Below are 12,324 nucleotides of genomic sequence, written 5' to 3' on the forward strand. Positions count from 1 at the left end.
AATATAATATGCCTCTAATATAATAAAATTGGATGTTGAATTATCAGTTGACCGCAAATAAGGAGGAAATGGGTTGAGGCGCAAGTATATTTATTTAATGTGTAATTATTTTTAGACTTTGCCTTGGAAATAATTACATGCACAATTATTGTAACAAATATATCTTTTTTCCAAAACATAATTGTGTGACATTTTTTGAAAATTTTAATTTGTATCAACGAGGTTGATTGTACTTGTGATTCCACGGTTGATAATGTATACAATTTTTTTTTTCAAAACTTATAAACTAATATGTTATTTATAAAATTTTTATATGTACCACGTACTTAATTACTCATCTTTACATTTTAAAGTCTCCTTAGTATTGATGATTATTGTTGTGTATTAATTTTTTTATGTGAATGGTATTCAAGTGCTTATGTTCCATTGATAAAATATAAAATTATGATTGTTGTTTTGTGATAGAGATAAAAAATTGGTCATTGGAACTTTGAATAATTTTATAAATAATGCAGATTCCATATCGTTATCTTAAATATGTGTATGCACTTGGTTGATTTCTAAATTTGTTGGAATGTTTTTGGGGTTGTACATTTTAAATTATTTTATGTGTTTGTGATTTTTAATCCTTAGATAAATAGTTGTATCGGATTTAAAAATAATTAATTTTAAGAATTTTTTTTTTTGAAATTAAATTGATTCGTGCATCGCACGGGTGTGATACTAGTTCCATTAATATGCGACCTTATTTTATTTACTTTTGTGACGTTGATTTGACTACTGTTGTCACTCTTGGATTTCTCATAAATTACGTTGGAGGCTTCTAGTCAAATGAAATTATAAAAGCTCTTCACATTGGTTAATAAATATGGTTGAATTTCATAATTAAGTTGATGATTCCACTTAGGGTCGGCACGGTATGGTATACCGCACCGAGAATGTCATACCGCATGCCGTACCGCAAATTGCGGTATGACTAAATGTCATACCTATACATTACCGAATTTTTCGGTATACCGCATTGTGCTATACCGAAAATTCGGTATGTCAATATTTGAAAACCTTTACCTTACCGACATTTCGGTATGCCGTACCGTGTTGCGGTATACCGCGGTAGGGATGTGATCAATTGCTAACTAATTATCAATCCAAAATTGAGACCAATTTTTAACCATTAAATTAGAAGATCTTGTGGTTGATACAATGCCAAGTGTAATATATTTTAAATTTAAATAATTATTAATTAAATTTAAAGGGTATTAATGTCAAATCCTATATGTAGTAATTATAACTAACTACTTTCTCTCTCTTTAAAATCATCTCAAATCTTTAAATTTACGTAACTCTCTCAATTTAAATTATTTTTTCGCAAAAAATATATCAAATTAAAGATAATTTAATAAGGATTCCAACGAGATCTCAATTGCATATGTTCCGACGATGTTCGGGTGATGAAATTTGATAAATTATATTTCAATTTTCGTACATGTTGATAAGCAGCTTTTATCAACAAATGCAACAAAAAATCTCAATATATTGTAGGCAAAATCTCAATATTATGCATGTTCAATCTCAATAAAAATGTGTTGATATTTTCTTATCCTTGTGTTGATATTATAATGTCATATTGTTCATATTTGTAATACACAATGTTGATATAAAAAAATACTCACGAAAATTATCATATGATAACATAACGATGATATTACCCTTTTGTTGATATTTTGTCCACTATTTATTGAGATTTGTGAGCTTTAATCTCATCCGCTCATTTTAAAATCCAAGGGTGGAGATTTAGTCTTGATTTTGGATTAGGGTGCTATAAGCATTAGAATAGGACCCTACCGCAGTATACCGCAAATCATACCTGTTTGATATAGTATAAAATATTGAAGAATTGAGATTTAGAATTAGGGCAGAATAATGAATTAATGATGGCTGCTACTGCTTTACGAATTATGCCTCTAATCTTTCTTTAGTTTTAAAAATATATAATTTTATAAATAATATATATATTAAAAAAATATATTTATTAACGGTATATACCGCAAAATTACGGTATATACCGTAATTTGCAGTACATGTTGTAATTGCGGTATGATGCGGTATACCGCGGTATATGCAAAATCCATACCTTTACCGTACCTTAATCTACCGGTAAGGTATCATACCGTACCGAAAAGTGCGGTATACCAAAAATTCGGTATTATCGGTATTTCGGTATGTTTGTCAACCCTAATTCCACTATCATTGACATTTGGAGGTTATATAATTCACATAATTATTGAGTTTGTATTTTATATAACACCTACTTTATATCTTATAGTACTATACCCAAAATTGTACGAGTACAAAAGGAGTAATAATTCATTGTCAGTTGTTTCAAGAAGTTACCAAATTTAAGATGAGCTATTCTGGGATAGTTACACCTTACATATAAAATACTTCAAATTGAATTTTTTTAAAAAAGATATTATAAATCATACAAAAAAAATCCTAATTTTGTTTCAAGTTAATTAAATGTTAATAATAAACAATAAACAAGGTGGGTATTAACTTGAAATAAAAATGAAACTTTTTGTTTATATAAACTTAAAACATTTTATAATACTCCCTCCGTTCCAAGATAAGTGACTCATATTCTTTTTTGGGATATCCCAAGACAAGTGACTCATTTCCTTTTTTGGTATCCTCTCTCTTACTTTTTCTCTCTACTTTACTAACTCTCTTACTTTATTCACTTTTAACTTTACTAACAAAACCTCATTTCCTTAAATTCCGTGCCAAAAAGTTTATGGTCACTTATCTTAGGACGGAGGGAGGATCAATTTGAAACATTAATTAAACATTTTGTATGTATATATTATGATTTAATAACCCCGAACTACCCCTCATTGTACATGCTAGTAACTTAGTAGATCTTTTGAACCTTCCCATATATTTTTAGAAGGTTTGTTTGTAACATATAGTTCTAAAATAATATTTCCAAATTCTTTAATTCTAACAAAAAATAATAAAAACTAGGTCTATTTTCTTAGTAAAATCGGGTAGAAAGGGATGGACACAGTGTAGCTATCGTGAACATTGAAGACCAGATTACTAAGAGGTTAGATTTTCGATAATAAAATAAAGAGAACCAAAATTTTGAATTTATATTATACGGGTCATATTCTAATGCTTATAGCACCCTAATTCAAAATCAAGACCAAATCTTCACTTTTAGATTTTAAAATGAGTGGATGAGATTAAATCTTACGAATCTCAATAAATAGTAGACAAAATATCAACAAAAAGGTAATATCGTCATTATGTTATCATATGATTATTTTCGTGAATGTTCTTTTATATCAACATAGTGTATTACAAATATCAACAATATGATATAAGAATATCAACACTAGTACAAGAAAATATCACACGTATTTATTGAGATTTTTACATGGTTTTATTGAGATTTTTTAATGTATTTGTTGATAAAAATCTGGTTATCAACATTTACGAAAACTAAAATAAAAAATATCAAATTTCATCATTCGAACGTCGTCGGAACATATGCAATTGAGATCTCGTTGGAATCCTTATAAAATTATCTTTGATTTGATATATTTTTTGCGAAAAAATAATTTAAATCGAGAGAGTTACGTAAATTTAAAGTTTTAAGATGGTTTTAATGAGAGAGAATTGACATTAATACCCTCTAATTTTATTTATTAATTTTCTTAATTAAAAATATAATTCATGTGACATTATTTTTACCACTAGATTAAAGATCTAATGACTAAAATTTAATTTTAATTTAAAATTACTAGTTAGCAATTTGACTCCTCTATATCATACTCCATTTTAAAGATATAATTACGTTTATTTCACTTTTCATTTAGAACTTAGAATATCCACAGCATGGATCCATTCAATTCATAATATCTACTACTCCACAAGACTACATCAACCCACTATTGTAGTGCTTAATTAATTCGTGTTATTAATAACATTAACAATTTTTTGTGGGGTAAAATATTACGAGAGAAGGAATTATTTTATTATATTATATGATCCCTTATTTATTCTCTTCCATGAATAAATAAGATATAAGGTATTACACTTTATGTATTTTAATGCATTTTGTACTATTATTTTTATTTTTTAAAAATAATTTACCTTTCCATATACCTTTTCCCTTTGGAATATGTAACTCACTTTTTAAGAAGGTAAATACATGATATACCTTTTTTATATACTCTCTCCTTGGAGATGCTCTTGGAGAGGTAAATGAAATAGGTATATTATCTATTTACTTTTTTCAAAATGGTTTCAACACATTCCAAAGGAAAATGTATACAGAAAAGTAAATCATTTTTTTAAAAATAAAATACTAATACCAGTACAAAATGTATTAAAAAATATAAAGTGTAATATCTTCTCAAATACTTCACCTTTGGAGAATGGTACTTCATGAATAGAAGACAAATATAGTAGTAGTTAAGAGATTTTACCTTTCCATGATGAAGAGGTAAAGATACCTTTTCAAAATGAGAAAAAAGTATAATACATTCTCAAATATCTCTCCCACTGGAGAATGATTTTTCATAGAAAGTAAATATGGTAATTATATGACTTTACATTCTCAAATATTTCTCCCCTTGGAGATGCTCTTATAGGACAAAAACCCGTATTTACTAAAATATTCTCGTTTATCAGCTTTCCAAGTTGAACGTTGTACTGCATGTGAAGCATCAACAAGAAGGCTGAAGAAATGATAACGCCAAGGTGTCGTTTGACAGGGGAGATGAGCCCGTGATATGGAGTACCAAAATTCCGTCTGTAAAATTTTCTACTAGCGGATTTTGTCCATTGGTATTTTACTGTTGATAGGTAAATCGAAATTCAGATTGCAAAAAGGTTTATTAAACTAATTCACTAATCCGTCCAACCCGTAGATTAGCTATCAATCTTAGCCCACAAATTAATCAAGAAAAAGAACAATCATTATGCATCGTAAGTCTGAAAAGAAATTAGGATATGCACACCTTATTTGTGGTTTTGGCTATGGGATACGTAGTGGTCAGAGTTAAGAAAGGATGAAGAAAATTAAGAAAAATAAACAAAAGATCCTCAGAGAGGGTAATATAGCAAATTATTGGATTTGGACGCTAATTTGAGGTGTAATTTAATCATCCAAAATCAATTGCATTGGATAAATGAAATCTCATAAATTTATTTATCATTTTGCGAATTGCATATATATGGTTGAATGAATGACACAGATTAAGCTGAAAATTGGTGGGGTGGAAATGACAGCTCATGAGTTAGTTATAACCGTTTCTGAGGTTGAGCTAAATATTGGATGCGAAGTTTGCAGGCCGAGCTGCACATAGCACATTCATATATAAGGTGGGAAGAGAGATTTGACAGCTGTGATGTGAAAAGAAGAAGGGCAGAGAGACATTAAGAGTAGAAGGTGTTCTACATTATTCTCGTACAGATTATCTCTTGTTCTTGTTTTATTCTTACTAATTCCCTTTGTAATCTGGTAGATCGAATCAAATAAAGAATATCTCCTTTCGGCTTACGCGTAACCATGTAATCGCCCTGTATTGCATTCAAGATTTTCTCAATATTTCCTATGTGAGTTGTAATTTTTTATATAACCCATGTAAATTTAACGTGGAACGTATGTTTTTTGTTGGGGCAAGTCGGACCTAACTGCTTTGGTTCCCTCTGTGTGTGTATACAGGTGGTTGGAGCTAGGTTGGGTCGGTTGATTTATTGAGAACGTGTCAGGGTACGAGGTTGCCCTAATTGTTGGGGCAAGTGAAAGATGTGGGTATTTGGTCTTAGAATTGAATGAGGTAAGTAAATATCTTCATATTTGCCAAATGTACGTTGAGGAATCAACATCCCTAATCATACCAATCAAGATATTTTCCATCTTCATTGCTCCTATATAAGCTCGTTCCCCTCTTTCTCTTCTTAGAAGTTATCTTGAAAAATGGCAAAGAAGATGCATAGCGTGGAGGTGGCGCCATGGCCTACTCTATTCCCTCAAAAATGTCGTCGTGCTTCTCCATACCTGGAGACTATTAGAGAAGGCAGATCAGAAGGCCATGAAGAAACCTCCTTTCTTCGTCTCAATCTCTCTTTCTTCTTCCAAATCATCTTTCATTTTCCCCACGCCTTGCCTCACTGACTACTCTTGTTCAAAAAAAAGAAAATAAGTTTCGATGATTCGTCACCATGGCTGCAGATAGTAATGCGGTTGGATGAGTGTCTCTCTATTATTAGGCAAGCATTAGTGTGTGTGATGATTTGTAGCAACTCGGAAACTGCCTTGTTTTTGTGTGGCAGTGTGTGCGGTGTCATTCTTCTTTTTTTAGCAAGCGATGATGTATCTTCAATTCATCACTTATTTAATTTTATGGTATTTTAATCACTTGTGGTTTGGCTAGAAAATATATATAGATCATGATTAATTATATTGTGAATTGCGTTTCTTGAAGTCTGAAGATAGCAGTAGTATTTCTTCAAGTGTGCTTTATTATCTTGATTGAGTTTTGGTCTCAATGATCTCATTCTAAAACCCTGACTTCCTGTTTCGCCTCAAATTTCAGGCATAATTTAATCTGTTTACGGAGAACTCGAGTTTTTGTCGAAGTTTATTTTCGCAAATAGTTTAATGATCGATCTCTCGCACCCTTTAATTGGAGCATAATAATTGTTTAATTGTATTTGGCTATAATTTGTAACATTGTCATTTGCATCTAATAAATTAACTTTCAACATTCTGATTATTTTTTATTTTTTTGAATTTGAATACATAAATGTTACTCACTCCATTCCATGTTAGTATAGACATTTTTTTCCTGCACAGAGATTAAGAAAAAAGTGTAATATATTAAATAAAAGGATTAATAAATTAAAGTAGGGGTCATTTTATTTGAAAAGTTCTTTCATAAGAGAAAAATCAAAATAGAGCAATAGTTCATTTTATTTGCGTACAAATTACCTTTTCTATTAAAATCAAATGTCATTTTAATAAGTCATTTTTAACCATGTACGTTGGCATTACAACTGACACATCAGTTTCAGTTTAAAGAAAATTAATTTTGAAAGAAAAATAATAGTAAAAAATATTAGTTGGCGCACAAAACATACTAGTTGGAGCACAACTAATATATTTTGTATTATAGACTGATACATTTTGTATTGATAACTGAAAAATTCTCATTTTAAAATTGTTCTGAAATAATTCATCTTCCAGAGTCCTATGCAAATATTCCTTATCAATAGACCATCAGCAATCTATCGACAAATTGAGGGGCAATAGATTTTGTATAATTGATAACTGAAAAATTCTCAATTTAAATTTGTTCTGAAATAAGTCATCTTCCGAAACCTATACAATAACAAATTGACGATAGCAATATTTCGTATAGAGATCCCAATATCCCATGACTCCAATAAAGCATGAAAAAAGGCTTCAATAGATGAAGAGGAGAGTGAGCCTTTTGGGCTTTATTAAAGTCAGGCTTATGATCAATAGATGAAAAAGAGAGTCGACTTGGGCTTAATAAAATTAGTCCCAAGTCCCAACCCTTACAAATCAAACATGTATACTTTTTGTAGAAAGCTTTTCTTATAGTATTATGTTACAAAGAGATTTCTTATTACCCAGTAAATAGGGTACTTTAATTTGTTATATTTATCGGGGGTATTAGTATCTTTATAGATTAGTGGCATTTGCTCTTTTGAATCGGTTAGAATATTCGACATATGGAGCTAGTTTTACCTTTCATATATTAGTACTCTAGCTCTAACCAAGTTGTTTATATGCAGATTATTGCACTTCGAAAATAGTTGCCGTGAGTACTTGCCGGAAAGAAAAAGTTTAATTAGTAGAACAATCCCCATTTTACCAACCAAATGATTAAAAATTTTAAAATAACCAAAGCCAACTATTCGCACACAATAATGAATCTTAATAATTACTAGTACTGTAGTACATGGTTTAGATACATGCAGCTCTCACATTTCAAGTCCTGTCCTATTATCTTAAAAGCATATGTCAAGCACCATAAGTTTAGAAATTATTGAAAAACTTTTTAGGTGTAAGACAGATAAATTCATCTGGCAAGGCAATTCATTATCATACAAAATGACAACGCAAAAGTGCCCCATTCGAAATTATATATAAACGATTAACAACTCAACAGTAGTTTATAAGCAATATAAATAAATATTATCTGACAATCATTAGAGCTTAATTAAGATAATATTAAATAATAATTACAGCACTTTATTGATATGTTTGAAGTGTTGTAGTACTATATACCATAGTGGATTCGCATATGAGCACAAGCATATTCAATCTACATCTTTTTCATAGATTAATTATTTTCTTGATAAATATGATTTTTATTGAAAATTTGTAGGTTGAGTGCTAAAGCAACTATGCCACCTAAGACCAATAATATATAAGTGTACAGGGAATCGCTTTATTGTTACCTTATATGACGCAGCCTTTAAGTAAATAATTAAATTGCTGTAATTATAAGGTGGCAATCTTTTAAAAAGAGTAAAAGAAATGCTAAAATTAATTTATTTCTGAGGCGTTATAGAAGTTTATTATATTTAGAGTACAAATTTTAAGAACAATTTCCACGGCAACTACACAGAGCGCTGGGTGTAAAATATTAAAAAAACACAGTAATAGTATCATATTTTGTTGATATAATATAAATAAATCGAGTAAAAACAACAACAATTAAATTGAAAGTTGAACTGATAGATTCAAAAAAACAACTACTACTACTAGCGGACGCAGGATTTTTATGCTGGGGATCCAAATTACATTAACGATAGTTGCATATTTTTTAGTGTCGACGATTATAGAAACAACCCGAGACATTACGAAGCTGCGAGAGAGATAAATAGTTTGAGATGCATTTTTCCCCTTTATGTGTTGCTTCATATTTATCATTTACAGTTTCTCTTCTCCGATACATTTTATATTCCCTCCGTCCATAAAAAAATAATCTCATCTAGACAAAAGTAAGAGAGATGAGAGAAAAAGAAGATAAAGTAGAAGAGGAAAAGTAAAAAAATAAGAGAGAAAATGTGAAAAAATGGATAAAGCATGAACCAAAATAATCTCATCTAGACGAAAGTAAGAGAGATGAGAGAAAAAGAAGATAAAGTAGAAGAGGAAAAGTAAAAAAATATGAGAGAAAATGTGAAAAAATGGATAAAGCATGAACCAAATTGATCAAGAAATGCCAGCAAAGAGACTCGAACATACAGTCAAGTGCTTACATAACCAAATCACAAGCCAACTAAGCTAACTAAATACTTGAAAAATGCTTTCTAATTGTCCATAATATGGGAAATAGAAAAATGGGTGGGGTTCAAGGAACCCCCATACCCCCACGTAGGTCCGCCCCCGACTACTACAGCAATGCAAAAATACTCTTATAATTAAACACTAATCATCATGATGATACAAATAATGAAGTGGTTCAGTTTCAGCCACAAAAGGCTTTCGCTATAATTATACCACTAGTTTAATTTCTGATCTGTTGCTTTCTTGGGAATTAATTACGCTTATATACGACCAACGGTTGGAACTTGAAATTCCTATATTCGTTTGAGTTGGGAAAATGAATTATACACTACTACACTCCAGTAAAAATATATGCATTTCATTTTTTAAAAATTATCTCAATTTATTACATATACATCAACTTATTTATAACTTATATCACCGTTAACATTATTATTAATATGGGTCTCAGTATCCACTGACACTACTTTAATTATTTTTCTATTCCTTTCTCTTAATTTAACAATTTTATTTTAATTCTCGGGACATATCAATTATTAAACTATCTTTCAAAAGAAATTACTATTAAACTATGTCAACCTATTCATATTTAACATAATTTAGTTATTTCGGTTTAAGATTTTACTTATCTTGGATCAAAATTAATTCATCTTCAATTAGAATTTACTAGTTAAAATCCATATTAAACAGAGATGCAGCTGAGGCTGTGGTCTTTCATATTTAATGTTATACCCCATAGTAATTGAAACGTACATATCAATAAATGTGAATGAACAATGATTGACATAATTTCCTATAATATCCATTAATCCAGCATGTTAAAAAATGTAAAGAGCCAAAATTAGTGACGAGGGTGGGACCACGCAAGCGAAGAAAATGGCCACTGACCTATATTGGTCGGCTATAAATTATTTCCAATTAATTATTAGTTAATCCGAGGCGGCCTCAGAAATTAATCTTTAATCATGCATAAATTAATCTTTAATCATGCATTATTCCATGCATCCCCCACCATAAATACCAAACCCCTCTCCACAGTCACTCCCATCACACACCTGTATCAACATTCAACACAGTAATTGCTGCTTAGAATCAATAATGGTGAAGGATGTGGAAGCAGTGGAGCCAGCGGCGGAGTACTCCGCCAAGGACTACCACGACCCGCCGCCGGCTCCGCTGTTGGACTTGGACGAGCTGACCAAGTGGTCCTTCTACAGAGCCCTGATCGCCGAGTTCATCGCCACCCTCCTCTTCCTCTACGTCACCGTCCTCACCGTCATCGGCTACAAGTCCCAGAGCGCAACCGACGAGTGCGGCGGCGTGGGCATCCTCGGCATCGCCTGGGCCTTCGGCGGCATGATCTTCATCCTCGTCTACTGCACCGCCGGGATCTCGGGGGGCCACATCAACCCGGCGGTCACGTTCGGGCTCTTCCTGGGCCGGAAGGTGTCGCTCATCAGGGCGGTCATGTACATGGTGGCGCAGTGCCTCGGCGCCATCTGCGGCGTCGGCCTCGTCAAGGCCTTCCAGAGTTCTTACTACAACCGCTACGGCGGCGGGGCCAACACCCTCAGCGACGGTTACAACAAAGGCACCGGCCTCGGAGCCGAGATTATAGGCACCTTTGTTCTCGTCTACACCGTCTTCTCCGCCACTGATCCCAAGAGAAATGCCCGCGACTCCCATGTTCCAGTAAGTAATTAATTAATCATTTCTTTAGTTTCATATTGTACTGATGATTGATTGGTGGATAATGAAGGTGTTGGCTCCGCTTCCAATTGGGTTCGCGGTGTTCATGGTTCACCTGGCCACCATCCCCATCACCGGCACCGGCATCAACCCTGCTCGGAGCTTCGGTGCTGCCGTCATCTTCAACAACGAAAAGGCCTGGGATGACCATGTAATTTTTCATCACCTTCTTTAAAGTTTAAATAAATTTCATATGTTGAGTATGATTATTAAATAGGAGTAATTATTGGTGTGTTTGTATATGTGCAGTGGATATTCTGGGTGGGGCCATTTATTGGAGCTGCGATTGCTGCAATCTACCATGTATTCATCTTGAGGGCAGGGGCCCTGAAAGCTCTGGGATCATTCAGGAGCAATGCCTGATTTATCATAATAAAATGCCTATTCTCTGTCATTATCAATGTGTACATATTTTCTTCTCCATGTATTGGATTCTTCTTCCTTTTTTTCTTTGTTTGTAATTCCAGTGTATTGCTCATCATCCTCTTTTTTCTTTTAATTCAAGAAAAATGTTTGTGTATTTTACACCTTGCTATCTCGTTTCGGATTTATGACATTTAATTTGATCAACAAATGATGGTCCAAGATATGTTGAGTATGACATGGAAGCTAATTATTACACCTTACAATATGGAGTATTTTAGAATTTGTCTAATTAATGGCCACGCATAATGCTATAATTAAAAATAACACTACTACTTAATTACTCCTTTTTTGTTAAGGACATTTTTTTCAACATGGAAAATAAGAAATAGACGTTAATGTGTTATGTGGAGATATAATAAAATAGGAGAGAATATAACACTAATGAAGAAGAAATTTGTAACTTGTCAAAAATAAAAATGATATTCTATTATAATGGACATTCCAAATGAAAAAAACTGACTCTATTAATGTGGAATGGGGGCTGTAATTATATAGAATTGTGATAAACGACTAATGAAAATGATAAGTAAAATGGTCACAATAATTGTGACTTAATTATGAAGTGGTTTGGTTACGTAACTTCCACCGAACCGCATTTGACATGATTGAATATCAAAATGGCATGTATGTGTTGTCATAAGTACAGTCGTTTGATAAAGTATAATATTAATAGGCTAGAAATAATTGGCAATTGTTTGTGCAAAAAATGTTTGGATTAGGAATAGTCGATGTGTCGATGCATTGTTTTAGTTTGCTTATTTATTGTAAATGTTATCCACGAGTCAACTTCCATATGGCATCAGAGACAGAAT

The 12,324-nt window shown here is 32.1% G+C and overlaps 1 protein-coding gene across 1 annotated transcript; it reads left to right on the forward strand.

Moving 5' to 3' along the window:
* The first annotated feature begins 10,371 nt into the window (after nt 1-10,371).
* On the forward strand, nt 10,372-11,606 carry LOC125222960 (aquaporin PIP2-7). The gene is made up of 3 exons (XM_048125872.2): nt 10,372-11,029; nt 11,097-11,237; nt 11,336-11,606. Exons 1-3 carry the CDS (start codon nt 10,436-10,438, stop codon nt 11,447-11,449), a joined length of 849 nt encoding a protein of 282 aa, XP_047981829.1. The 5' UTR covers nt 10,372-10,435; the 3' UTR covers nt 11,450-11,606.
* The last annotated feature ends 718 nt before the right edge of the window (nt 11,607-12,324 follow it).

Source organism: Salvia hispanica, chromosome 1 (genome assembly GCF_029641045.1).
Source record: "Salvia hispanica isolate PSC_SH4W2 chromosome 1, Shi_PSC_v1, whole genome shotgun sequence".
Taxonomy (NCBI): domain Eukaryota; kingdom Viridiplantae; phylum Streptophyta; class Magnoliopsida; order Lamiales; family Lamiaceae; genus Salvia; species Salvia hispanica.